Genomic DNA, 27,360 nt, shown 5'->3' on the forward strand with positions numbered 1-27,360 from the left:
AAATATCCACATCATGGCCCGACCATTGGATAGCGTGGTTAATCGGTAGAAAGCCACATCAGCGTGGTTGGCTATATCTACTACAACAACAACAAAAATAAACTCATTGTAATCCCACAGAGTGAGGTCTGGGCAGGGTAGTGTATACGCAAACTTTACCCTTATCTTGTTAAGGTAAATGTGATTGGTTCTATTTGTGTTACAATAATGTAGTCTTTGCAGCATAGACTCAAAATCACTCAATTGCATGTTAAGTAGCACTATAGCAGTTGCTTTTATTTCTAAATCTTCTTTTGGATTTGTGACAGTAAGGATATAAATAGAGTAGAGCCAGAGCCCGGTAGTCAATACATGAACATGTACCTCTGCCGGTTCTTCTGAATTTCGCTAAGAAGAGATGATGTTTTTCTTTTTACTTCCTTAAATCTTAATTAACAAGAATAGAATCTCAGCTGGCCTCCACCTTTTGGAGGTTTCATTAGCATAAATGCATATTTTGTTATTGCTTAAACTATACTGAAACCAAAACTTGCAAAGTAGTACTAAATTATATGAGAAGTGATGGCGAACACACTGTATACGTCAAAGATATGGTGAAAAACAGCATGACTCTTATTTGTATGAGTAATTGCAAAGAAATCATTTGAGTACCCATATGTACACGTCCGTACGAAGAAGTAAAAATTCTTGTTGCTGTCTGCATTATTGATGATTACACAATACATACCTGGAGATCTATGAGGGACAAATACACAGCTAATACTTGAGAGCAAAAGTTAATATTTTACGCTTTTCTTTTCCATTCTGTTATTCAGCTGTTATAGCTTTTACTCCTGAGACAATGGAGTTTTAAGCACCAAATTTGGCCTTGATGCCATCAATGACACTAGCTTCAACTTGGAAGGTCTTAGTCAACACATCATTAGGAATGGGAGGTTTGGAAGCAAATAGTGTAGTTGGAACGACGACTGTGCCTGGCAAATGACTGTTAAAAGCTGTGAAGGTCAATGCCTTCCCCTTCCCAACATTCATTTGGAAATGCACTAGTCCTCGGGGTACCACAAACATCTGTCCTGCAGTCAAAACTTTGGAATAGAACATGTTGTCCGTTGTCACGAACCCAACAAAGAGTTTCCCCTTGATGACAACCCCGGACTCAGTTGCACGAGGGTGTGAATGGGGTGGATTCATCCCTCCCGGGGCATAGTCTACTCGATTCATTGAGAGACCTAACGTGTTCAAGCCTGGGAAAGAAAGAACATTTCCTGGGGTCACATTGAATCCAAATACATTGTCTGTGTTTCCCTCTTTGCTTAGACCATCAAAGAAGAAGTCATCCGAAGTAACTTGGGAAGCAGGCTTGCAAGGAAAACCGTTTAGAGATGTTGATGTGCTGTTCAGAATTCCAACACAGAAATCCTGCAGTGGATCAGGATCAGCTGAGTGAGAAGGAAACGGTAAGACTACCAGAATTATCAACAAGAATGTCACACGAATAGACAACCCCGACTGAGACTTCAGGGCAGCCATTGTTTAGTGTTGTAGAATGAAACTTGATTCCAAGAATAGTGTGGCACTGTACTAATGGACAGGAGTTTAAGGGCTATTTATGCCTTGGCGTTATCTCATCTGCAAGAAGGCTACCTGCTAAAATAAAATCATATATACATAAAGAAAGGAAATTTAGTTGAGGTTAGTTGGCGCTTTGACAATAGATGAATGCAACGTTTCAACTTCTGTAAGGAGATGAAATAGTCAATCGAATTGCTGGGAAATCTTACTTGGGGATTACGACCTCTGTGAATTATTGTATCATTTGTCAAAGCAATGAATTGTTCAACTCCTTTTTAATCAGGTGGTTCATCCTAGCCCTTCCTATGGTATGACAAGCCAAATAGTGTTGAATCAGTCCTAAATTCCTAAACTAGGGCAGCCCGGTACACTAAGCTCCCGCTATGCGCGGGGCCAGGGGAAGGGCCGGACCACAAGGGTCTACTAAAGTTAATAAATCATGATTTGAACTAAATGCAATGCTCAGAGGCAGCCACACTTGTTTATCTTTCTAAACTATCAGGATAGAGCCAAGAGCTTCTGGAAGCTGCGCGACATTAGAACAACAGAGAAGCTCTAATATCTTTCAACTGGAATACTGGACTATTGCTAGGAAAAATGATCAAATTGGAGGAAAATGGAGTAGGTAAACCTACCCATGCCCAATATTTTTGTTAAATTGGCATACGACATAATCAACTAAAATTTAAATACTGGAAAAAGTCGTTTATTTGCCTGACATTGAGATCCTGAGGAAGAATTCAATCTAATGCTTCTCTTTTTCACCTGATCCTATATTCCTGATAAATTTTATTGGGAAGATGACGTCCATGTTTGTTGGAATATGACTTTTCCATAACGTAATTAGAATACCGCATGCTGCATGTAATGTAATCTATTTAATTTTTTTGACTATACCACGATGATAATGAAATTTGAAGAGTGACAAGTTATTGTATGTGGTAGATAGTAACACAGGAGATTAACTAATACACAGTAACAATAATATGTGGATGTAGTCAAAATGTTTGGTTGCTCGTATATTCAAATATAAGGACTTATAAACGATAGTACTACGTTCTGTTTTGAACCTGATAAAAGTAAAAATCCAACTGTAAGCACATCGCATACAGGACATTTGAGGGCCTTAGGTTGTATAACGATAACAATATTAACACGAGTCTCGTTTCCTTGGTATTGCATAATATTGAGTATGATCTGAATGAGATTGTCAACCACGTCCGACTATCAATAGGTGGGTTGGCAATGACAACCCATTTTGATCCGCCCAAATTCAGCCCTAACCGTCCATTTGCCACCCCTACAAGTCTCTAATATGACATGTATTCATTATCCCATTTTGGAGAACTCTGATACAGGGTTGTACCCCTTGCTGCCTACCCTAGAGATAAGGGATAATGGTAATTCATATATGCTACCACAAATAAATGGTTCAAATCAATTTATATACATGGCTACCAAACCTACAACAACAGATCATTTCATAATAATAACCTCTTCCTCCAGATGCCATTTCTCAAGAAAATAGAACAAGCCATTATCCTTGCCCATGACCGCAGTAGTATTATATGCTTGGATCAGAATTCACTAATCGAAAACAGCCTCTCTGCCTTTATAGGGTAGGGGTAAAACCTCTCTGGATCAGAATTCACTAAGGTGTGATTCCTTCCCCACCTCTTCGATGATGCTGTGACTGGGGATTCTCCTGAGGCTTTCATGTTTAAAAGAGCATCTTTTCAATGGCGTATCTCCAGCGCAGCTGGACTAATAGGAATCACACCGGAAGGTGATACAAGTGCGTCCACAAGAATATCATTTGGAGTTAGTGGTATAGTACCCTCATCCACTATCTGCACTGAATAACAAAGTGCAACTGCAATCCAAAGTGAAAAAGTCAATATAGAAAAGGAAAATTCGTTTACTGTGAACAAAGAAGATACGGCGAAATGGTACGTAATCCTGGAAAGAAGCAGACACAGAGACACACTTTTGAGAGGCTGCTTCCAATTCCGCTCCATTGCAAGCTCTTGATATCTTGACAAAAAGGTGTCGTAGTAACTATTTGTGTCAAACAATGAAAAACAAAGGATCATCAACAAGAGGACAAAAATGTAAAAGTGCAATCAAGAATGAACAGGTAAAACCATGTGACTACTCTTCTTATTTTGTTTTTCCTTTTTTTTTTTAACAGGTCGCTCTTCTGCTTCCTTGTACGTTTTCTCTATTTATATTAACCAAAGCTGTTACTTCTGCAGAAGGGGAACTACAGAGACAAAGGGACAAAACCTACCCTCCACCGCGGCCCAACCGTCTTCCAGCTTTATCAAATGCAAGTCCTTCATAGGTGTGAGAGAGAGAGAGTGTAAATACATTATTACCAAAACCAATGTATTTACCAATGATTTCAAGCTTTGAATCATTTAGAGTTTCACAAGTTAATGACAAACATTAATGCACTTACCAGGTAAAAGAAACAAATCAACAGGCTCATTTGCGAACAAAACTGCAACGACAAAAAATCTTTCAATTACTACCATTAAGTCCACAATCCTTTTCCAATTTTCACCCTCGAAAGAGAACTGGACAGAAATAAATGTGTGTACCAACAAACATGTCCAAATATGAGCTACACATCAATCATAAGCAAGAAAATATATTCATAACTTGGTTACTATCTTAATGAAGTAGGTCTCAAAGACCAGCACCTTTTTTTTCTTTTTTCCTCCTTGCTGGATAAGCGGAAAAATTGACACTTCTTTCAACAACAATAGTACAATAAGAGAACACACCAGGAAAAGGTATCAATTTCAGAGATGCCAAAAGTTCAGCTGTACAAATGAACCTAAAGATATACTATGCTCTTTCATCTTGTACTAATGAACCTAAATCTGCTATGCTCTTTCCATTTGTATCAGGTATATTATAATCTTCAGAAAAGGGTCAAAAATACCCCTCTACTATCGAATATTGTTTAAATTTATCCTCCGTTATACTAATCGATCAAAAATGCCCCTGCCGTCTTACTATTAAACAAATATGCCCCCAAGTTAACAGAGAGGCCACGTGGCGGCCATTTAAGACATTTGGTCTATTCAGATTTATTTTTATACTGACCCGACCCACTACCCGATACCAAAATCTGAACCCTAACTTTTTTGGTCCTTACTTCATCTCCTTTGTTGGAGCCTATTATCTGCAAATCTACTTGGAAAAACTCAAGAAATGAAGGTCAATCTCTATCTGCACATCCACATTGGTAAATCCAAGAAAAGAAGGCTAAATCTCCATGAGAGTAAAAGAAATAATCTGTTTATATTTCTTATTATTCAGACCCACAAAGCTATAATATACAATGTCAAATCCCGAATTCCTCAAGTTATTGCCATTCTATCAAGCTCAAAAGATAACTCTTTTTTTCTTCTTTTTCCCCTCTAATTCCTTTCATGAGGGATGAAATTAAACCTTTAATTTATGTAAGCATTCAACTTTATCTTGATCTTTCTGCAGCAATGAGAGTTCAGTATTTGTTATGTCCGCCTCATAGCTCTTTATCACTTTGTGTAATTGTCGAGACAAGGTAAATGAATAGGAGATTAAGATCTAAATGTGCTTTGTAACTTTTTAGAGTGGTATGGGTGAAGGTGGGTTTCTTTCTCATTGGTGGTGGCTATGGAGATGAGCCGAAGAGGTGAGGGAGGTGATGGTGGAGAAGAGGGTGTCGGCAGCAAGCTTCGCCGGCGACATAACAGGAAAAACTTCATAGGGATGTTGAATAAGGGTTTAATTTTTAGGGTCAGGTACCGGGTGTAGCAAATGGCCGCCACGTGGCCCCTCCATTAACTTGGGGCATATTTGTTCAATAGTAAGACGGTAGGGGCATTTTTTATCGATTAGTACCACGCGGAGGGTAAATTTAAACAATATTCGATAGTAGAGGGATATTTTTGACCCTTTTCCGTATAATCTTTGACACTTAATCAATCAAAGCAACCAAAATTCTTTAATGCTTTCTCCTTTCTCATCCTGTTCAAGTGTTGCCTGTTTTAGACAAGTGTCTACTCACACCGAGGCACACACAAAGTGTATATCTAGACTATTACTTTGAATATGATTTCCTATAAAAAATTTGCCTGATAACCATGAGATTTTTTGTAGATGGGAAAAGTGTGTTGACAGAGCATATCCCATTAGTTCTAAAGACTAACTAGTTTGGCTGGGATTTATTACTAAAAGGAAGGGGCATACTTTCCTGAGGAAGCTGCTAGCAACTACTATGTAATTGTAACAACAAAAATGAGAACAAACAAAAAGGTTCCACTTTTAACACGAAACAGACAACTAATGTAACAAGAGGCTTCCTATGCACCAAATAATTTATTCAATATGTGCATTTTAGGGAAGTTAATAAAACATAAAGAAAGGATTACCCTAACATAGTAACACCCGTAATAGAGTTTTCTGAAATGAGACAAACTTCCACAATTAAAGACAACTTCGAGACACAGAACGAAATTGCTCCTCAAAATTTTATGAATTACTAGAGGTTTTAACTCATTGAAATGTAACATGAAACAAGATGATTATGTGCATTTTACCTATTGTTGCTGCAGTAAAAAAAGTTACAGCAGTGTGAAGAAAAAGAACTATTCAGTATTTACAAAGGAAAGGTAAATGTACCATCTTCACGTTCATTTCCATCAGCATCTACTGGAGCTGGTTCCAGAATGTCCATTGAATTTGCAATCAAATCATCAGTGCTTGAGATGTGAAGCATTCGCATGTTTCTGTTCCTATCCTCCACTCTTGGAACAAAAAGCTTCTTTTGCATCTGCAAATCCTGATCTTATTTGATAATGGGAAATGAGAACGAGAATTAAGGTCTATAACTAATAAAACACTTAACAATGAAGAGAGCAACACCAAGAAATTGTAACAATGTTGTCACCTAGTGCTTAATATTAGTGGAGAAGTACTTATGATATCCAATATATAGCACTGCCCATTTATCAATTAATCAATCAACTGCGACTCAATCCCAAACCAGTTCGTGTAACAGAGAAATTCCAGAGGTTCAATTGAATTCCCTTCCTTGCAAAATTATACTGTGTAAATAGAGAAAAAACTTTTTCTTGTTATATATAAATTGTTGAATCCCCTTTATGCACGAGAATTTTAGTATAGCAACAAAGGGGTTTAAATTTTTTTGAATAAATCATTTTGGCAAAGCATTTTGATGAGTAGGTACACACCTCTGGATGGCTTCCGAGAAAATGAGACATTATTTGGGTTGTATCTACTTCTCGCAAAGCACTAGAGCTTATGTAAGCACACAATCTCTTGCAAGCCTTAAACCATGGAGCTTCCATTACAATCCTTTGTATTGCTTCATCTAACCACTCGCATACAAATCAAAATTATTAATATACCTTCAAAGGGGAAATAAATAATCAACTTTTAAATTCGTGTGTTGGAAAAAAAAAATACCTTCTTGGGATCTAAGGATGGGATCCATGGACTTGAGATCTCTTTTAACAACAGAACGGAGGGCCTTTTTCTGCTTGAAAATTGTTTCCAAATGGGCAGCGTCCGAACTGAAGTTCTTTTCTCCGGCGGCGCTCATGGTGGCCACGCCGGAACACGGTGAAGGTTGACGGCGGAGGATGGCGGAGCGGGTGAAGAAGAAGCGGGGGATGGATGCTACTGTCCAAGGATTGGTCATTTAATCGCCTGGTCGTGCGTGCACACATATCATTTATGTGTGCTCCTCCCGTTTCCAAATGCCCGCAGGTTTCTATACAGCAGCACGAGTAACACTTTGGATTAGGAAATAAGTAACCACAGCATTCGGTACTCTCCAAATATTATTCTTTTGAATAACGAGAAATTATTGATTTTCTTTTTTCAAAGTTACTTATCTTTTTACAATTTGTGAGTATTAATTAATGAGATGTTTAAAGAAAGATAACAGATAGTATATATAATACTCCTATGATTATAATTGCCGCTATTAAATATATTACTTAAGAATTGTGCTTGTGCAAAAAATATGTAATATGGATGATAGGAGTATGCCTATCTCGGATGATAAAATGTAATGAGACAGAATTTTTTATATGGATTACGAAACATAATACCTAGGAGTGATGGGTCACATGTAACTCGCACCGCTTGATTTATCATAGTTAAGTTATAAACTGAAATAATTATAGTATTGTATTAATTAATCATGGTTATTAGTTAGTTTTTTCCTTGGCGTGAGCACGATTGACAACCGTTAATTCAGTTAATTGATCCGCCAAGCACTTTCCTATTAATTAGTTGAACAAAAAAGAATGGTCATTTGGTACATATAGCTGGTATTCACAACACCATCCAATTTTTGGAAACATTTGTCTTAGGGAAACAGACTTCCTATCTTTCCTTCTTCACATTTACTAGAGAGAAATTAAGAGGAAGGTCATGATCTGGGGTTTACTCTACCTACCAAGATCATGATCTATCTCATTTCATCCCTATTCTTTTGAACCCTCATTTCTTCATCTCTTTCTTATCAACACCCCACTTTTTAAATTTTCACAGAGCACATTCTTTGTCTTGAATTTTGTTGGGTTGTTTTTATTAGACAAAAGTTAAGGTAAAAAGAATGGCTTCGCGATCTTTTAAGCGTTTGGTTGAACAGAAGATGGGGAGAGTTGGGGTTTTCTTCATATATGCTATTCTTGAATGGGTGATGATCATTATTCTTTTCATTGATGGCTTTCTTGCATTTTTCACCAATGAATTCGCTAAATTCTTCGAACTGAAAGTTCCCTGCTTGCTATGCACGAGAATCGATCACATTTTCATTAAAAGAAACTCCAGTTTCTATTATAATGATTCCATTTGCGAAGTTCACAAGAAGGACATCTCTTCCCTTGCGTATTGTCATGTCCACAAGAAGCTTTCTGATATTAGGAACATGTGTGAAGGCTGCCTTCTCTCATTTGCAACAGAGAAGGATTCTGATTGTGATAGGTACAAGTCATTAGTTGGGATTTTGCATAAAGACATTGATTGCTTTGTGGATGGAGATGATCAGAGAGTTTCCATAAAATCAGTGAAGAATGAAGATGAGGTCATCAAAACAGGAGCTGTTGTTATCCTGAGGTGTTCTTGTTGTGGGGAGCCTCTGAAATTGAGGTCTAAATATTTGCGGAACTCGTCTATAAATGAAAATATTTATTCTCAAGCTCCTGCCCCGTCTCCTCGATCTCCCTTGACAATATGGAGAAATGAGGAATCGCGCAATCTAGAATTGCCTCATTTCCGGTACACAGAGCTCAAGTTTACCTCAGAAAATGACTCGGACCTTCCAGATGATGAGGGTCACCAAAATGCAGGTACCTATTTATCTTGAGGATTTCTTTTGCTTCATGTTTTCTTCATTAACAGTGTTGTGGTGAAAAAAAAAAAAAAAAGAACAATGAAGAAAGAGAAGAGCTCTTTCATCTTAACTTCTGCAACTTTTACAATTAGAGTTTAAGTTCTATCCATTGTCGGTGTATATAACTTAAATCCTTACATTATTGAATGAATATGGTGTGTGTGTGTTTGGGGGGGGGGGGGGGGGTTACAATTTTTGCCCTTTATCTGTCTTTGATGCTACGAGTTATGTTGTTAATTTTATGGTATGTTAGTGCTTGGTACTCGTTTTAAGAAAGAAAGAATAATGCAAGCAGAAGAAATGGTGGAATTGCAGTTGCAGAAAGCTTCTCTGAATCAAGAAGGATCTTAGCATCCACCACCTCATAGTTCACATCTCTTTGCATAGTTTATTCTACTTTATCTCTCTTTTTTCCAATGTGTAGCAGGTAGAGATGATATTAAAGCTGCTAGTGTCCCACTTCTACCAGATCCTGAGGACATACATGATGATTCTTGCAAAACCCCAAATTCTGCAAGAAATAAATTCTTTGGAATCCCATTGTCAGACTCAGCTCAAGCCAGTCCTAAGTGGCCTTATAGGCCCAGAAAATTGGGTGGTGATAAGAGTGAATTCATTTCAGATGCTAATGACACGAGTGCAGCAGACGATGACATCTTGCATCGCTTAAAGAGGCAGGTTCGTCTGGACCGAAAGTCTCTCATGGAACTGTACATGGAATTGGATGAAGAAAGAAGTGCCTCTGCTGTTGCAGCAAACAATGCCATGGCAATGATCACGCGCTTGCAAGCAGAGAAGGCAGCTGTCCAAATGGAAGCATTGCAATATCAGAGAATGATGGAAGAACAAGCAGAATATGACCAAGAGGCCTTGCAAGTCATGAAAGACCTAGTTTTGAAGAGGGAGGAAGAGATAAAGGTATTGGAGGCTGAACTCGAGACCTACAGGGAGAAATATGGACATATCAAGAAAGTAGGTAGTGAGGTCTGTGAAGTCGATGCAGATGATGATTATCAAGAGTTGAAATCTCATTCTGTATCATCCTTCGGTGAAAGATCAGACTGTGGCAGTCCTCGTGAAGTAGATCAAGATGGAGTAAACGAGCTCCATATTGAACGTCCTAGGGAATATGGAGAGGGAATTGTTGATCAATCAAACCTTGATTTTGAGAACGAGAGATCTTATCTACAGGGTTTGTTGACAAACCTTGAAAAGAAGATTAAAATACCTCCTGATGTTGAATCTCATGTGTTAGAGCCTAATGTTATTCAAGAAAGAGGTACATATGAGTCTTTGCTTCCCTGTTTATCATCCTATCTTTTTCTTTTCATTGTTGTTGATTATCAGACAATAGATACTAAAAGTTTGATAATGTTGTTAGGAAATGAGAATAAGGTTACCCTTACAAGAGAAGTGTCTCTAATCAGAGAGAGATTGAGAGCTGTAGAAGCAGAAAGTGGCTTCTTAAAACACGCGGCCATGACATTACAGAGGGGTGGAGAAGGAACAAAACTCTTGACTGAGATAGCTCAACATCTGCGGGAGCTTAGATACTCTGATACAGCAACAGGGAATGCAGATGCATGACTTTTGTCCAAAAAGGTGATTTCTCTTCTTCTTAGTTGTATATCTTTATTCTTGCTCCCAGAGGTACTAGAATTTCTTTAAAGGGGAGGTACTAGAATTTCTTTAAAAGGCGAGAATGAGAAAAAAATAGAAAGCTACATTAGTTGTGAATGATGTAAATTTTCTACAGATGAGTCTTCGAGAATCACAGAATCATTCATGCTACCTTTAGCTAAAAATTAAACTCCAATTATAAATTTATTGGTCGTGTTATCAGAGATCAATTTTTTGCTTTGTATGTCTCATGTCAATTGTCAGTTCCCTCATCACTTGAAGTTTAATGTTACTAGTAATCTGCAGGAGTCAGTTATGCAACAAGTGTTTTTTGCAGTTCTTTCTCCTCCTTTTCCTCTCTTCTTCCACATTAGGATGTACAGTCTTTGAAGGAGCCCTGAAGTTCCCAGCTTTGGCATTTCTCGGAGCTTTACTTCTCATTACTTAGAGCCTTGAGGTACTTCTGGTAATATTCTATTCCATGCTTGTATATTCACCGACTCCATCTTGGATTTTTAACTCAAAATATTGTACTAGTTGCACCAAAGTAGCACTAGAAATTATTTTGGAGAAGTAGCACTAGAAATTATTAGTTGCACCAAAGTAGCACAATCTGATTAGCCTTGATATATCATCGGCTTGTATGATTGGAAGAAGGGAAGAGCTTCTCCCACACTGTTTGGGTTGTTTGGTGTGGGGTATAATCCAATATCTTTCAAAAATTTGGAAGAAAAAAGGTCAAAGTCAATTTTAAGTGATGACATGTTGGAATGTGTTAATATCATTCTGCAGCACACGGAATAGAGGATCCAAAGAAATTGATTGCTTTAAACTTCACTTTCCTGATGAGGATTAAATTCAAGTGTAAGTTCGATGTATTCTTAAATTTAAGTGCTGAGTTTGAAGTAACTTTATAGGATAATCGCTACGGAAACATGTAGGTTAACTTAGGTTGGATTTTTATTGACGTATGATCATATTTTAAAGTAGTTTTCCCCTAATTCGGATTTTAGGAGTTGAGGATGGCTTATCGAAAACAACATCTTTACCTCCATAAGGTAGGGGTAAAGTCTGCTTACACACTAGTCTTCCAAACCCAACTTGTAAGAATACATTTGGTATGTTTTTGTTGTTGAGTCGATGATGGCCCCATTTTTTATCTTTTTTATTTTTATTTTCTGAATGTAACATATTTTATATATAAGATAAAGTAACCCTTATCACAAAGATTGTGCTAACAGATTACAGAAAGTTACAACCCCCCCCCCCTCTTCCCCCCCCCCAAAAAAAAGTGCAGAACCCTAGTCTTGTGGTAGTTATAAGGCCCAAATGATGTCCACTAGGGCTGTCAAATTTGGTCGAAGCCCAAATGACCCTCCCAACCCGTCCAAAGGTTGGGTTGGTCATTAACCCGCCCATTTATTGAAATCAGATATCTTGATCCAACTCATCTCAATCCATTTAAAGTTGGGCTGATTTTTAGCACAAATTGATCAATGATTAACTTTGTCAAAATATCTTAGAAATAATTTTTTTTGGGTTTGATATGTTGTATATGACCATAATAAAAGAAAAAAAAGTCTTATTTAGTAATTATACAATTCATAAGAAAACAACAAATATTAATTAAAATTTGGTAAGAGTTGGGCGCTGGGCTATGACCCAAATTTTAGTTCATCTTGACCCAATGCATCTCAGCCCAAATAACTTTTTACTGGTCGTTAACCTACCCATTTATTGACTCAGCCCATTTTGACCCGCCCAAAATCAGTCCAACCCGCCCATTTGACACCCCTAATATCCACTATAGACTCTACATCTTCTGCAAGGGCTTCAAATCGATCAGGATTACCATTTTCCAATAGGAAACAAGAAAAATATAATATCTAACCTGTTGTTGAAAGGTATAAGGCTCAATATGTGAACACTTTGATCTCAAGGCAGTGTGTAATACTGCTTTTTGCAGGTGAAATTGGCTTGACCAGATAACTTTGAAATAATCCAGCAAAAGGCAGAATGGACTCACGGGAGGACTCCAATGAGAAACGAAGAAATAGTTTTGTTAAATGTAACGGTTATATATTTGTATGATATCCACCTCTCTTGACCTCTTGCAATCTATTTGAAATGAGTTGTTTCATCAGATGCTGCAATAGGAAGTTCATTGACAGCAGTTGTGTACAGCTGCTTGTTTAGCAGACGATATAACTTAAACGTAATTAAACGAACGGAGTGGAAGGTGTGAGTGAGCATAAAATGGATCCCAATCCCCTAATGTGTTACTTATCTTTCTTTTTCACTCACACTTAATTTGGTTCCTAAAGCCTCAATTTACTTTCGTTTACTCTCTTTTATACGAGGGGATGAAAATTTCCTGCCAATCATGTTAATGCTTTGATAAGAGCTGCTATTGCGATTGTCCAATCTTGGTTTCGGAGCCAAAATCAGGCTTCGGACTAGCTTCTCAAATTCCAAAAAGCTTTCATCAGAGAATGCCACCGCAGACAAGGATACAAGTCATCAAGTGATTGAGCGCCAACACATCATAAATGGTCGAGCAACCAATGTTAGGATGACCAGAAATTCCAAAAGAACAAGATGACTCCAACAGATTAAATTGTACTTACACAGAGGAAATTTTGCTGTCCAACAAAGATCCAAAAGTCACCCTAATAACCTTTTATAAAGCAAATAGCAACCTTATAAGGCCAACAGTTCATCAGTTTCTTAAATCTACCTTTCAAATAAGGTAATTGTCGAAGAAGTATATATAACTTAGCATAACCAAACTTCTCAAGTCACTTCTACTAAGCTGTACAAGATTGAGCGAAGTTATCCAGATAGGTGAGCCCCTGTTATTGCCTAAGCTGAAGGCAACACATCGGCAGACATGTAAGGTGAGATGCAGCCTTGTACCTGAGGAGAACCAATAACTCACATTAGACAAAGTATTCAGAAAATTTATCAGACAATCGTAATACCATTCTTCCTCTAGTGTTAGGCACAAGCTGAAAGACTTAGAGTTGAAATGCAAATCAACAACAATTTGAGAAGAAAAAATGAAAAGAAATTATTCGCAGTAACACAGTTTCCCTCAAGCTGTCCTCTTCATTTTTGAAATGCTTTCTTTGACATCATTAGCCTCAAGCGAAAAGAACAGATCATGTATGTGTACAGGTTCATCAGCAGATGTATTTATCATGCAAACTATACACAACCATTCTAGTTTCCTGAGAACGAAATTTCTTTCTTTTTCCTTTTTTTTATTTTTTGTTTCTGATAAGTTCCTGAAACGAAGTTTCAAACTAGACCATTATAGGGATTTGAGGGTAGCTCACATGGTGTGACCCCCTCATCCTTCTCCCTATGGTGAAGGATCGAATCCCATGATGTAATTCCCCCTAAACCTTGACCCTCCCCCCTAATAGTAATAAAATTTTAGAGAAAAAAAGCTAGGCCATGATCGTCATTTCTTAATTGGAAAAAGATAAGGATAACATCGTACCAAAAGAACACTAGCTTCTTTTGCAGTTGTATATAAACAAGCCATCTTTCAACCTTCTAAATACAGAGGCTACTTATAGTTTACCACAGATGAAAGGATGCAGGATGTGAAACTTCATGATTTTCCAGTAAATCATGCATAAGGAAACAGCATGCATTGTCACAGGTCTAAATTATCTATAATTTCATAAATACCTTTTGACTCAAAATGCGTCCTTTACACCTTATATTTTCTTCTGTTATAATTCTTCTTATACAACATAATGTCATGACCCGCCACATCATCATGCCACGTAGGTGCCATTTGGCATATATTTTTGCCATATGGAAGCTTACATATGAAATAGACTAGCACATGTGGGAAGGTTCTAGAGAAATATGGAGATTTCTCATGGAAGACCTTAGAACCCTATGGAATTGCTAGGAAAGTCCTTAGAAGATTCTAGCTATGTAGCATATTCTAGAGAAGGGACTTACTTGTAAATAATAAGGGCCTTGTGTAATAATTATTATTTGCTCACTAGCCCCTATGAAACTAGTATATAAAGGGGGTTATTCATTTGTAACTCACCAAGAAAACAATCAAGTTCTCTCTAATACAAAAGCTTCCTTTGGCAATTCTCCTGTGTTCTAATATTCCCTTAGCGATCTTTAGTGTAGTAAGGCTGACTTGGCATAGCAAGAACGTGAGCAAGTTGTGCAAAATCGTGAGCAAATTGTCAAGTGCCGCACGTGCGCTTAGTTGAAGACTAAGGACGTGACAATAAGCCATAAAAATAACCAAGTACTATAGCCAAAGCAAAGAAAAAGAGTAAAACAAGGAACACCAGGAATTAGATTGACTAAGCAAAGGGACGCATAATTACCTGCAACAAACAAGTCGGTATTTGGATAAACCCCTGTAATAGAAGATCCACCTTCTGCATACTGCTTTTTGGAACAGGGGTAATTACATAGAGTACATGCTTCAGAGTGTCAATGGCACGCACTATTCCTGAAGCATTTTGAAGCAGGGAAAGAAAGAAAACAATGAGACAGAAGTGACATCCAATAGCACCATCAAGTTTAAGCTTATTAGGAACAGAACACACCGCCACTAACCCTAAACAAACATGTCTAGTCAATGGCACGCACTATTCCTGAATCATATTGAAGGAGGGAAAGAAAGAAAACAATGAGGGAAGTGACATCCAATAGCAACATCAAGTTTAAGCTTATTAGGAACAGAAAACACTGCCATTAACACTAATCAAACATGTCTAGATCTAGTTCTATGGTTGGGCATAGTGTGATTCCTCTAGCTAATATTAAGGCAGCCGAGTCTTAGTTAAGAAATAATGTTCGATGCGGACAATCAGTAATAATAGCACAAACTTCTGCATCATCACATACAAGTGACCACATTTAGTGTTGCGGAAATGGATCCAACAAACAAGATCACTGCTAAATGATGCAATAGCATACAGTACATTTTACTAAGTGTATTCATTTTAAAACTAGATCATTTGCATCATGTTCATGCTTCTCGCACTCATGGTTCTTCAACTACCCTATCTGTGGCTAAACACTTAAAATTCCACATATATAAACACCGTGACCTGCAAAAAATACAAAGTTCTCCTAGACGAAGGAAACAAGTATTTGTCCACTGAAAAGAAGCAAAACTGGTAATATTTTTTTAGAGAGGTATAAAACTGACAATATTACAAAACAAGTGTGGGAATCTAGTTGCAACAACTTACCCAAACCCATGCAGTCAGGAAAACTTTCAGAATATTCAGAATCAACTGCCAAACCAACAATGGTTGCATTCAAGCTGTAGAAAACCTCACTCTTAGGAACCTGGCATACAGATATAGAGCTAATCAGAACATGACAGAAATATCTAGATACTTGTTTCAATAAGACTGGAATAATAGTTAACTAATTGAATAAATAAGAAAAGGAGGAAGCAAGAATGTAGAAAATGCCCCAGGCCAGAAGATCCAGCAGATATGGACGGCAATGCTCTTGGCCAACCCAAAGTAACAAAGCATTGCATGTAGAACATGTCATTCACCATTGCATAACCTACCTCACAATGAAGGTGTTTAATTTTGATACTTGATACAGGAATCTCGTATGGAGGGTGGGCAGCTAATGCTCGAGAGAGTTCCTTGATTGTTGTGATTTGCATATCACTTGGAAAGCATTGTCTGAAATAGGCCATAACACGCAGATCACGCAGAAGACGTGCATCCTTCTGTACAAGAACCCTGGGAAAACATATCAGAGGACTAAGAAACAAGGGGGATATAAATTGTTGAAGGAGCAGAGACAACCCAGCCAATTAAAAACAAATTGGGATCTTGCTTAAGGCATATGAACTGAGATGTGGTATGTGTAGTGTGTAAGTGTTTTTCTTTACCCTCCCTCCCTCACTCCCTCACTCACTTACTTTAAGGACTAAGGTAAAGAGATGTTAATGTACTAGGAAAAGCATCTTTGTCAAGAGAATTATTTCCAATTCAAAAGGAATATAACTTCACTCATCTGATGTAAAAGCTAAAAGAGAGAAAAGATAAATACATACGATCTGTTAAAAGAGTCCTGACGAGCAGAGTTGACCTCAATTAGAGTTGCAACAGCAGCATCACCATCATCAACCCAAAATGCACCAGCTGGAAGATTCTTGCTCTCAGCTGATATGCAAATCTTAACAACATGGGTAGGAGAGATATATTTTAGAATATCCACAAGAATGTCATAGCCAATACCTATAAGACAAGAAACCAGAATCAGACTTGATCATGAAAATTGTATCCAAATCGATGATAAAACGAACCACACTAGCCTAAATTCAGGCAGAAGCAAGTAAATAAAATACAGAAGCGTGCCTTTCACCCAGCCTGTTGTGTTAATAACAAGGGGCACCCCAGCATTTCCAGGACTTTCGCCATTGTTCAACAGGTATGTTCTCCGGTAATGATCATACAAGGCAAATATATAAGCCAAGTATGTTTTGGGATCCCTTTTTGAGGATATGTCACCAAAAAAGAAGCATCTGAAAGAAAAAATTTGGAGTCAGAATCAATATCAAGCAAATTTTGGACTTTCTACCAAAAGATGATGAAATTTCTTTCATTCAACTCATATATTTCAGCAACTACAGAACTTATGCACAGCTTAGCTTACAGGACTCCCAAAGACAAAAGAAAGCAACTTTTCCACTTTCATGTGACAAACTAAAAAGGCATCTCCCTCTTCCAGCAAGATCTAGACAAAACTTTCAATGTGCTTGAGGACACTCTTAATTTGTCAAATGCCAATGCTCTCTGCTACAAAGGAAATCTACTACCAGATTTAAGCTGCAAAGACCAGCTTAAAATAACTTTAAACCTCTGGCGCACGATTCAAATGCAAAGCACGTTTGCTATTAGAGTCCCGGAGGCCATTTTCCATTTATTAATTATTTTTTTAAACAACTGTAGTATCCGGGCCAACATGCACGCACCTCGACTAATTCCACGGGATACCGACTACTTTCCACCAGCAACAGGTACTAGGTAACTCTATCCACCAAGGTTTGGACAAATGGGAAGAAATCACCTATTGTTTTTGTTTCCGTTGGTATTTGAATCTGAGACCTCAAGTTTTCAACATACTTCGTTGACCACTAGGTCACACCCTTGGGTGCGCCATTCTCCATTTATTTGCCTTCTTTACAGCAAAAAAGCACTAAATAACATATTGAACACGGTAAAAAAATAGACTAGATATCATATCACTCGTCTTGTTTTTTTCTGCTGCAGGACAAAGATGGTGGGAGCAGTGTTGTGAAAAGCGCTCGCTTCAGCGCTTAAAGCACGAAGCGAAGCGAGCGCTTCGGTATATTAAGTGGCTGCCAACGTTAAAAATAAAAAGCTCTCTTTTTACAAAACATCATCGAACAGCAGAGAAAAACAGCCGACTAGGGTTCCTATCTTTTGCACTTTTCAAATTCAAGTTCATCAAGTTCAAGCCCAGGTATGTGATTTCCTCCTCCGCCTCCTCAAAATAGCAGCGAAATGCTGTCAATTTTTTTTTTCCTTCAGTTCTTTTTCTCACTGTTTCAGTCTAAAACTGCAGCGAAATGCTGCCCAATTTTTTTCTTACTTACTGCCATTTTTTTCGTTTCAGTTCTTCTTAGTTCTTACTGCCATCTTTTTGTGTTATTCAGTTGTTCTTTTAATGGCACCAAAAGAAGATAGGAAAGACTCGGCTTGGGCTTATTCTGTAAGAGTTAGCGAGACCAATAAGATGGCAATTAGATGTCCTTTTTGTGATAAGATTTCGAATGGGGAAATCTATCGTCAAAAATTTCATCTAATCGGTGGTGATCCAAACGTCGTGTCTTGTCCTAAAGTTCCGCCGCATGTGAAGGAAGAAATGAAAACATACCTTCAAAAAAAAAAGATTTAAATACTCAATTGCATCATGAACAAGAACAAGTGTTATCAAAGACGAAAAGCGCAAAAAAACTGTAAGGCTTGTTGGGGCTTTAAGCGCAAAGTGCAAATAAAGCGTGGGCTTTAATGAAAAAAGGGCAACTGAAGAAAAAAGTAAAGATATGTATATGTAGTCCAAGATCAATAATTATAAGCATGAATAACAAATATATGAACAAAAAAAGTTGAAGAAAAAATAATGATAAAGTGAAATATCAATTGTTCAGTGTCGCATTTTCAGGACTACACTCATTGGCAAGGAAAGTATGCCTTAGAGCCTTGATGCGACACTGAATCTCCCGCAAAGCGAGGCGAAGCGCTTAACATGTTTTGAGCCTCGCTTTAGGGCTTAAGCGCGCCTTTGACAACACTGACAAGAATAAGTGCATAATCTTGATGATGACGATGATGAAATAGAAGAAGGTGATGATGGTTTATCGCTTCCATTAAAATCACAAAAGCGGGGAATGATACAAATAATGTCTTCAAGTTGTGGATCTACTGGTAAGGCCATTGAGGGATCGTGCAGTTGCAATGTTTCTTGATGAAGAGATTAGAGTGCATTCCTATATTGTTCAAAGGCCTTTGTTATTGAATATGATGAAGAGATTCACTAAACCAAGAAGCTAGGTGAAACCTGCAAAGACAAGATTTGCTATCGCTTTCTTGACTTTGAATAGGATGTATGAGCAAAAAAGCAATTTGAAGAAGTTGTTTGTTTCAGATGAGTACACTAACAGTGCCTATGGAAGGGAAGCTCGAGGGAGAGAATCTGCAGATATTATGCTTTCTAATGCATTCGAATAATGTGGTTCATGCATTGAAGATTGGTGGTCCAAGTGTTTTGGATAGCGTGCGACGACAAATAGCGACGAGGGCCCGCTTCACTGAGGCGAGAGGCGCGCAGCGAAGCGCTCGCCTTTTTTATGTGAAGCGACAATTTATACAAAAACATAAAATATTATATACATATAACTAAAAACTAAATAAATATATATATAACACTAAAAATTCAATAGATACTAGATAGTCATAGTAGATTCATAAACTAAAGTCTAAAAGCCTAAAACAAGCAACATCTATTCTTCTTCAAGATTTTCAAATTCTAGAACTTCATGAATGTTAGCATTATATTGGCTATCATCTTCTTCATCCTCGGAGTCTTCATTAATTAGGGACCGGCTTGAACTTGCTACTCCTTTTCCCTTGTAATTTGAACTTGAACAACTCCCTCTAAGACCATAGATATTCTCCTCAACTCCAACCGCCATAGAAACAGTACCCCAATCAAGATCATCTCCTACATACACTTGTTCATCTTCATGATTTTGGGGGGCTCCAGTTAACCATTCATTTGCCTCGTCAATGTTATCCAACAAAATTGGATCAATGGTATTGCGAGCTTCATAACGTCGCCTCAATGTTCTATTGTATTTAATATACACTAGATCATTGAGACGCGATAGCTCAAGCCTATTCCTTTTCTTGGAGTGAATCTGCGAATAAATTATTTAGATTAATTAATAGATACTAATAATAATACAATATAGAATATATTAATATAATAAATCTGCTTCTTACATCCTCAAATACACTTCAATTTCTCTCGCATCCAGATGCACTACAAGTTAGGCTTAGTACTTTAATGGCAAACTTTTGTAAATTTGGAGTTTGATGTCTAAATTGCATCCACCATTCAACTATAGAAAAATATTTTAAAAGTTAATAAGTATAAATCAAATAAATTAAATTAAAGTTATAAGGATATCTATATTAACGTTAGTTACCTGGCGACCTTATGTCTCTGGCTCTAATGGCCGCCTGTAAACCAAATAGGCCCTCTGCTTGTGAGTACCTACCAAACTCCTCCCCTATTTGATCTACCGTCGCTGAATTGGGGATCAACTTCTCAAGACACTCATGGTATCCAATCCACACCTCTGAATCCAAAGTTTCATCTCTAGTGTTCTTGTAAAATAATCCCGGGTTCAGAAGATGGCCTGCTGCATGCAAAGGACGATGGAGTTGATTCGACCACCTGCTATCAATAATATCAAAAACTTTCTCATATTTCCTAACATCTCCCTCAAATGACACTGCAATAGTCTCTTTGGCTCTATCTATAGCTTCATAAAGATAGCCCATTGGCGGTTTTCTCTCCCCATCCACCATACAAAGCACCCTAATCAAAGGACCACCAACTTTAAGAGCCCAAACGACGTCATTCCAGAATAATGGAGAAATAAGAACTTTGGCAGTTTCTTTCCCCGCAGCTTCCTTTGCATATCTATTATCTTTCCATTCATTTGAAAAAACTAGCTTTCTCAAGTTTTTCTTTTGCAAGTAAAAACTATGCAAAGTTAAGAAAGCCGTTGCAAATCTAGTCTTGGCCGGTCTCACCAAATTTCTTTCATTTGTGAATTTCCTCATCAAATTCAACAACAACGGCCTCTGACTGAGGTAAGAATATACCTTGACAGCCTTAGTGAAAACTGTAAAAGTAAAAATAACAATTTTATAGTTAATACTTAATACTTAATAGGATAGGACATAATAAGTATAAATAGAGTTAAAGCTTTAAAGATAACTATATTAAAGCTACCTGAAGCATATGGGTTTTCCTTGAATATGTCACCAAACATTAAGTTGATACAATGGGTAGCATATGGAGTCCAATAAATGTGTGGATACATAGCTTCCATCATCTTACCCGCACTAACATTCTCACTAGCATTATCGGTAACAATTTGTACAATATTTTCCTTTCCAATTTTATCAATAGTCTTTCTAAACAAGCTGTACATTTTGCTTCCATCCGTAGAAGAGTTGCTAGCATCGTAAGATTCAAGAAAAACACTCCCTCTTGGAGAGTTCACCAACACATTTATGATCATTTTTCCATTCCGTACTGTCCATTTATCCATCATAATGGAACATCCAAACTTGTTCCATTCCACTTTATGCTCCTCAATAATTTGGTCTATCTTCTTCACCTCTTTTTTAAGATGTGTTACTCTATCTTCATGATAGCTAGGAGGCTTCATTCCTGGGCCATATTGTCCTACGGCCTTAATGAATTTATCAAAAGTTTTGTAGTTAACACAGTTGAAAGGAAGCCATGCATCATACATCCATGCTGCAAAGGCACTTACGGCGCGATCCCTCAAAATCTTCTTGGCTTCTAAACCTGAACCAGAATCACCTTTTCCCTTTTCTTGTTGTTTTGCCGAGAAATAAAGATTGAGAGGACCTTTTGTCACCGTACGTGCCGTTGTGGATGACCCACTAGAACTATTTGAAGATATCTTATGAGTTTTGGGGGGCGGAGGTCCCATTTCACCATCTTCATCAATTAGATTCATCGATACTTCATAATTCATTTGAGTTCTTGTCACATTTTTCTTATCAACAAATGCTTTTACTTCCTCCCTAACCTCGGGCGGACAAAGAGGACATTGTATTACATTTTTAAATTCACCTATCAAATGTTGCTTGTGACGAGTTATTCCACCATGATATGTTTTTTCACAAAACACACATTTAATTACGGATCTTGATGAGCCTTGTATAGCATAATTCCAAGTTATATCATTTCGTTTATTACTATCGGATGACGTCATTTCAACGTTGTTTTATAGAAAAAAATTATCAAGTCAATATGCAATTAATTCTACTCTATAAGACTATAAGTCAATAATTGAAAAAACAGGGCAAACAAAATAGAATGAGCTACTGCCTCTGCAGTCTGCTCTGCCTCTGCCTCTGTTATTTTTGCTCGAAACAGAGCCTCAGTTATTTTGCCAAAATAGATCCAAAAAAAAATGAAGAGAAGAAGAAAGAGGATCTCGACAAAAAACAGAGGAAATAAATAGAAAGAAGAAGAGAAGAACAAGTTTAAATAAGCGATGCTACAGTCGCATCTCGCGACACTGTCGCGAGCGCTATTTTGAAACGCAACGCAACAGAGGGAAAGTGGCGACACTGCCTCGCCTCGCCTCACGCTATTAGCGCTGAGGCGAGCACTATTTATAACACTGGGTGGTCCTTTAGTTAAAGTGCTTCGTTTGGTGGATGAGGAGCAAAGACCACCAATGCATGCAGCTGGACTTGTTTTGAACCCGGAATTGTTTTATGACAATGAAGAGAGGATTATAGAAGATGCAGAATTGTGGAATAGATACATTGAAGGTATTGAGAAGTTGATACCTGAAGAATCCGAGCAAAATAAAATAACAGAGCAATTTAGTACTTAGAGGAATGTTGAGCAACTTTTTGGAAAAAACATGGCTATTAGACAAAGAAAGACGAAGTCACCAGGTGAGCGAGTGCTTATATATTGCTTTATAGTTAATAAGTCATTTCTTTATAAATATTATGTTTTGAATATTTGTTGTACTTCTACAGTTGAATGGTGGAAGCAATATGGCCATTCCACTCCAGAATTACAAAAGTTTGCCATCAAAGTTCTAAGTCTAACTTGTAGCCAATCCGGGTGTGAAAGAAATTGGAGCGTGTTTGAACATGTAAGAACTAAGAAGAAAGATTTAGTATATTGAGATAATTAAATTATATGTCAATTGTCCTAATCTTACTGATTACTTATTATTTGCAGATTCATACCAAAAAAGAGGAATAAACTAACCTTGAAGCGTCTCAATGATCTAGTCTTCATTAAGTACAATAGAACATTGAGGCTTCGTTACAACGCTCGCAATATAATTGATCCAATTAGTTTGGACAACATCGATGATGCTAACGAATGGCTAACTGGAGTCCCAAAAGATCATGCAGATGAAGAAGTATTTGAGGAAACTTCTAATTTCACTTGGGGTAATGTTGCGGAGGCACGTGAAATTAGGGAGAGGATTTATGGTTTGAGGGGGAGTACTTCAACTTCAAGCTCACAGAGGAAGGGAAAAGAAGCAGCTACTTTGTCCCTAGTTGATGAGGAAGAAGAAGAAGAAGATGATAATGATAGTGGAATACAAGAATTTGACAATCTTGTAGAAGAATAGGATGCTCATTTTGTGCTTTTATTGATGCTACTCTTTAGTTTTTACATTGAAGTATTGAACATTTGCTTACATTAACATGTGTTGTCTATGCAGTATTTATTTTAATATCTTTTTTAATTCCGCTTCACTTCAAAAAAGCGAGCGCTTCGCTTGTCGTTTTTCCTCGCTTCACGCTCTTCACAACACTGAGTGGGAGTGGAAAGAGGAAGAAGGGTTCTAAACTCTTCCTAGAACAGAGACCGAAAAGAGTAGACAAATTTAAGTGTCTTTTTCTAGTTAAACAAGTAACAACAGAAGTGAATTAATGGCACAAAGTTATGTTTTTCCAAGACATGGATTCAACCATTATACCTCTCAGGAGTCTTTAGGCACGGAATTGACAGATCTGATGCAGAAAGAGAAGAAAAGAGAGGAATGTGAATAAAAGCGTCATTTGAAAAGCTCAAACACAAACATGTAACAGTTGAGGAATAATAGATGTACCTGAAGTTATTTTGTCAATTGTAGTAAGGGATAACAAACCAGGTGGAGTAAACTCTGTCTGCCCAACATCCGTATCCAAATAAGCCACTTTCTTGTATCTGAAATCCAAAGATAATTTATGATCAAATATCTACATATATAGTCAAAGAAATTTTGGGATCAACAGGCTATAATTATCTAATTCAGATATAAAGGATACAGAGCCTCTCACAAACAGCCAATAATAACAATAGAAAATGTGATCATCCACAAGTATATGCAAAGGTAGAGTGGTTGTTCATAATTGTTCGATTCAGACAATAATCACACAGAGCCTCTCAAGGACAGCGAGCAGTAATAACATAAAATGTGATCATCACAAATATCAATATGCAGAGGAAAAGTGATAGGGCATGATGCTTTCGAATCAACAATAGGACTGTATAGTATCCAGGGTATTACTGTTCTCTGAAAGTACTAAACTGGAATATATAATGGTTCGTAGGTGGCGATTTGATTTGGCTTTTGGTTTGATGTTATTCTGGTTTTGGACCGTTTGATTGCGGGGATTTGGTTTTTCGGGAAACACAGTTTAAATCGGATTTGGTTTTGCAAATCAATTGTCCCAAAACCCAAAAATATTTAAGATGAATAATAACAGGATAAGATCGACTAAGTATCTATATATTTGATACTAAATAGTCTAACTAGTCACCAAAAAGATATTAATAGCTTTACAAGGAGAAAGCTAAAGCTGTCTTCTGTTTTAAAAATGGTTTGAGCTTGCTTTTTAGACTATATGCAACCTTAAGGTACCATGAAATAAGAAAGCAGAAAATTAGGACATCGTTTAAAAGAACTGAACAACTCAAACAAGTACATTGCCAAATTTCAAGCATGCAAAAATGTCACATACGCAATGTATAATACATGGCACGAGTCCATTAATTCAATTCAATATAAGTATGCAACCACTTCTCGTCCAAAACGAAATTTACAAAGTAAAATAAAAGGTTGATTGCTCAAGTATAAGCTTTAGCAGTGGACTTTCATATATTTGAGAAAAAGGGTAAGAGATACCTCTGCAGAAGGACGTTGAGGAGGAGACGAGAGAAAGTGGTCTTGCCGCTATTTTTGGGACCGCAGACAAACGCAACCGGCGGCGGCGAAGTTGTAGAATCATAAGCTATGGTATCGGCAGCGTCGGACCACTCCTCCGGTATGAATATGTTAGCCGATTGGAGCTCGTCGTGACCCAAGGACGCCATTTTTTATCCTCTCTTCTGTGTCCGCAGCAAAGTGTGTTCTGTTATAGAGGCGTGTTTATGTTCTCAAGTAAAACTGGAATACACAAAGGCACGTTCTTCGTGTGATGTAGCGGGTCGGGTAAAAGCCCGAAAGTAAAGGATAGTATTCCTTTTTTCTATAATGGTATCTTTTTCCTTTTTACTTTTGTAAAACACTTTGGAATAATTTGTTACCAATTCTCTCAAGATCGAGTCTCCCTTCTTGTGCTACTAATATTAAAATCGTGTTATCTTTTATTTTTGTTTTAATAAAATGTGTATAAACTTTAATTATATAATTAGCAAAAGTTATCTTTAATCTGTTAAACATTAAGTTCTAATTAAATCTAGAAATCTAAATAGCTTACTATTAAACATCTAGCAGACTTTACCTTAAGGGTTTCCATAAAGTTCTTAAATTCTATGTTTTACCTTTATTTTTAGCAAATAAAAATAACAAGTCAACAATTTAAAACACAATATGCAAAGCATAGATAGATACATATATTTTACTTATAACAAAATTATTAATATAACCCAACTTATAGTGAACTTACAACTAGTCAATGATCATTATAGCATAAATTAAATTTTCAAGTAATCACTATTCACTTAGTATTATGGAACAAAATAAAGAAAATATATTAGGAAGCTATAACCTCAACTTGGCAACACCAAATTTTGAAGACGCATCCATTTTATGAAGTGAATTTGCCTGACCAGTAACGCCATTGTTTGACGGGCAAAGGTCCAAATTTGCTCATAACTTATATGAATTGATATAATTTTATCGTTCGCCAATAGTTGAGATTAAATGAGCCCTTTCATTTGCAAAGAACTCACCTATTGAAACTTTTAGTTGGCACAATGTGCAACATACTTGTGATTCGGAGTTAAGGACGAGATCCTCGCGTTTTTACATGATGTAAAGTATTTAAACCGGGCTGCAGCCCGCGATAGAAGTTATGTAAGGACGAGGTCCTTGTAGTGAAATATTTATGAGTTTAAAATTTTCCCTTTGTGAAATTTAATTGTACAATAGTATTAATAGGGAGTCATGCCTGTTAGGCTTATTTGATAATTCTTGTATATTTTTCTGTGCATATTCAACCATTTTAGTGCTGTAAATATTGAGTTTTCACCTATGAGATGAGTACCCAGGTGGCGCTAAATGTGACTCATTAATCCGAGTAAGCAATCATGAGGTCTTCATGCCTCACATTCTGTTGTAAGTGTTGTGAAAATTCGAAATGAGGTGGCGGTTAATATGAGATTAATTGATGATGCTGGAATTAATTATGAATAACTTTTAAGACCAGAGATGTGGTGATGAGCATACATATGATGTGCTTCATGTCCTGATATCATTATGATAATGCAGTGCTTGTAATGCTGAGATTGGTGTTATTGATATATACCTTGTGGTATTGTGTTGGGTTGTGAATGTATTGTTAGGAGTTGTTTTGGTGTTACTCTGGCAGGTGGATAGGCCCAATTACAGGGGAGACTCTGCCGAAACTTTTGAAAAATTTGGGAGTTAGTAAAATTTGAAGGATTGATATTTGCAAAGGAAGAGATAAGTTATGTGATGTGTTTGAGGGCGAATGATCTTAAGCGGGGGAGAGTGTAACACCCCAGAATTTTTTTGAAGTACTTCAACACTATCAAGAAAATTGATGTGTGCATAGGCATGAGTTGCTATAGCCAGTTGAGACTAATACCGTGCGTTGTTGTGAAAATTAGACCTTTTGAAATGTTTGGAGTGTAAGAAATTAATCTTAAAGTTTACAAATATGGATAAAAGAAATAAACTCAAATGAGATGATGTTGTCATGCTTATCTCAAATGCAGTAGCGTGGAATCAACCGTGAGTATATGTGTAAAAGTAAAATCATCAATTTGGTAACCTCAGAATAATTCTTAGAACGTTTGAGGACGAACGTTTGTTTAAGAGGTGGAGAATGTAACGACCCGACTTGTCCTTTTAAGAAATTATATCATGTTCAGTGACT

At 37.2% G+C, this 27,360-nt stretch overlaps 5 protein-coding genes and 2 long non-coding RNA genes across 16 annotated transcripts; 2 read left to right on the forward strand and 5 right to left on the reverse strand.

Moving 5' to 3' along the window:
* Positions 1-668: 668 nt before the first annotated feature.
* LOC104121642 (germin-like protein subfamily T member 2) lies at positions 669-1,530 on the reverse strand. Its single transcript, XM_009633687.4, has one exon. It carries the CDS (start codon positions 1,528-1,530, stop codon positions 850-852), a length of 681 nt encoding a protein of 226 aa, XP_009631982.1. The 3' UTR covers positions 669-849.
* A 1,430-nt stretch (positions 1,531-2,960) lies between these two features.
* Positions 2,961-7,411, reverse strand: LOC104121641 (5-formyltetrahydrofolate cyclo-ligase, mitochondrial-like). Of its 4 annotated transcripts, none has more exons than XM_009633683.4 (7): positions 7,057-7,410; positions 6,822-6,961; positions 6,250-6,400; positions 4,034-4,075; positions 3,863-3,908; positions 3,560-3,630; positions 2,961-3,445 (listed from the first exon to the last, which is right to left on the reverse strand). In XM_009633683.4, the coding sequence occupies exons 1-7, from the start codon at positions 7,289-7,291 to the stop codon at positions 3,309-3,311; spliced, it is 822 nt and encodes a 273-aa protein (XP_009631978.1). In that variant the 5' UTR covers positions 7,292-7,410; the 3' UTR covers positions 2,961-3,308. The 4 variants fall into 4 exon arrangements, with proteins under 4 accessions (XP_009631978.1, XP_009631977.1, XP_009631981.1 ...); XM_009633682.4 differs by having other exon boundaries at positions 6,250-6,409; positions 7,057-7,408; XM_009633686.4 differs by lacking the exon at positions 3,863-3,908 and having other exon boundaries at positions 6,250-6,409; positions 7,057-7,411.
* Positions 3,445-4,028, forward strand: LOC138907173 (uncharacterized). The gene is made up of 2 exons (XR_011414941.1): positions 3,445-3,709; positions 3,828-4,028. It is a non-coding gene; the product is annotated as an uncharacterized lncRNA (long non-coding RNA).
* A 537-nt stretch (positions 7,412-7,948) lies between the features above and the next one.
* Positions 7,949-8,246, reverse strand: LOC138907172 (uncharacterized). Its single transcript, XR_011414940.1, has 2 exons — positions 8,130-8,246; positions 7,949-8,099 (listed from the first exon to the last, which is right to left on the reverse strand). It is a non-coding gene; the product is annotated as an uncharacterized lncRNA (long non-coding RNA).
* Positions 8,097-13,698, forward strand: LOC104121637 (probable myosin-binding protein 5). Of its 7 annotated transcripts, none has more exons than XM_009633674.4 (5): positions 8,097-8,951; positions 9,420-10,274; positions 10,377-10,597; positions 10,922-11,081; positions 12,976-13,698. In XM_009633674.4, the coding sequence occupies exons 1-3, from the start codon at positions 8,216-8,218 to the stop codon at positions 10,580-10,582; spliced, it is 1,797 nt and encodes a 598-aa protein (XP_009631969.1). In that variant the 5' UTR covers positions 8,097-8,215; the 3' UTR covers positions 10,583-10,597; positions 10,922-11,081; positions 12,976-13,698. The 7 variants fall into 7 exon arrangements, with proteins under 7 accessions (XP_009631969.1, XP_009631968.1, XP_009631970.1 ...); XM_009633673.4 differs by lacking the exon at positions 12,976-13,698 and adding an exon at positions 12,582-12,843; XM_009633675.4 differs by lacking the exon at positions 12,976-13,698 and adding an exon at positions 12,582-12,843 and having other exon boundaries at positions 10,922-11,072.
* Positions 13,199-25,389, reverse strand: LOC104121640 (polynucleotide 5'-hydroxyl-kinase NOL9). Its single transcript, XM_009633680.4, has 9 exons — positions 25,143-25,389; positions 24,084-24,181; positions 23,952-23,985; positions 16,996-17,162; positions 16,692-16,875; positions 16,194-16,374; positions 15,862-15,961; positions 14,986-15,113; positions 13,199-13,531 (listed from the first exon to the last, which is right to left on the reverse strand). Exons 1-9 carry the CDS (start codon positions 25,328-25,330, stop codon positions 13,478-13,480), a joined length of 1,134 nt encoding a protein of 377 aa, XP_009631975.1. The 5' UTR covers positions 25,331-25,389; the 3' UTR covers positions 13,199-13,477.
* LOC104121638 (uncharacterized) lies at positions 19,654-22,205 on the reverse strand. Its single transcript, XM_070196581.1, has 4 exons — positions 21,188-22,205; positions 20,373-21,119; positions 20,167-20,285; positions 19,654-20,081 (listed from the first exon to the last, which is right to left on the reverse strand). Exons 1-3 carry the CDS (start codon positions 22,203-22,205, stop codon positions 20,182-20,184), a joined length of 1,869 nt encoding a protein of 622 aa, XP_070052682.1. The 3' UTR covers positions 19,654-20,081; positions 20,167-20,181.
* Positions 25,390-27,360: the final 1,971 nt, after the last annotated feature.

Source organism: Nicotiana tomentosiformis, chromosome 3 (genome assembly GCF_000390325.3).
Source record: "Nicotiana tomentosiformis chromosome 3, ASM39032v3, whole genome shotgun sequence".
Lineage (NCBI taxonomy): Eukaryota > Viridiplantae > Streptophyta > Magnoliopsida > Solanales > Solanaceae > Nicotiana > Nicotiana tomentosiformis.

Excerpts from the sequence above, each read along its gene's own strand:
- LOC104121642 (XM_009633687.4), bottom strand. The coding sequence starts at position 1,530 with ATGGCTGCCCTGAAGTCTCAGTCGGGGTTGTCTATTCGTGTGACATTC.
- LOC104121637 (XM_009633674.4), top strand. The coding sequence starts at position 8,216 with ATGGCTTCGCGATCTTTTAAGCGTTTGGTTGAACAGAAGATGGGGAGA. Across the intron at positions 8,952-9,419 it reads TGAGGGTCACCAAAATGCAG|CAGGTAGAGATGATATTAAA; the intron begins GTACCTATTTAT and ends TCCAATGTGTAG. Across the intron at positions 10,275-10,376 it reads TAATGTTATTCAAGAAAGAG|GAAATGAGAATAAGGTTACC; the intron begins GTACATATGAGT and ends TAATGTTGTTAG.
- LOC104121641 (XM_009633682.4), bottom strand. The coding sequence starts at position 7,291 with ATGACCAATCCTTGGACAGTAGCATCCATCCCCCGCTTCTTCTTCACC. Across the intron at positions 4,076-6,249 it reads TGGAAATGAACGTGAAGATG|TTTTGTTCGCAAATGAGCCT; the intron begins GTACATTTACCT and ends TTGTCGTTGCAG. Across the intron at positions 3,631-3,862 it reads CGGTTGGGCCGCGGTGGAGG|TTACTACGACACCTTTTTGT; the intron begins GTAGGTTTTGTC and ends TGACACAAATAG.
- LOC104121638 (XM_070196581.1), bottom strand. The coding sequence starts at position 22,205 with ATGACGTCATCCGATAGTAATAAACGAAATGATATAACTTGGAATTAT. Across the intron at positions 21,120-21,187 it reads GGAAAACCCATATGCTTCAG|TATTAAGTATTAACTATAAA; the intron begins GTAGCTTTAATA and ends TATCCTATTAAG. Across the intron at positions 20,286-20,372 it reads CAGAGACATAAGGTCGCCAG|TTGAATGGTGGATGCAATTT; the intron begins GTAACTAACGTT and ends ATTTTTCTATAG.
- LOC104121640 (XM_009633680.4), bottom strand. The coding sequence starts at position 25,330 with ATGGCGTCCTTGGGTCACGACGAGCTCCAATCGGCTAACATATTCATA. Across the intron at positions 23,986-24,083 it reads AATTGACAAAATAACTTCAG|ATCTGTCAATTCCGTGCCTA; the intron begins GTACATCTATTA and ends TTTCTGCATCAG. Across the intron at positions 16,375-16,691 it reads CAGGACTCTTTTAACAGATC|GGTTCTTGTACAGAAGGATG; the intron begins GTATGTATTTAT and ends ATGTTTTCCCAG.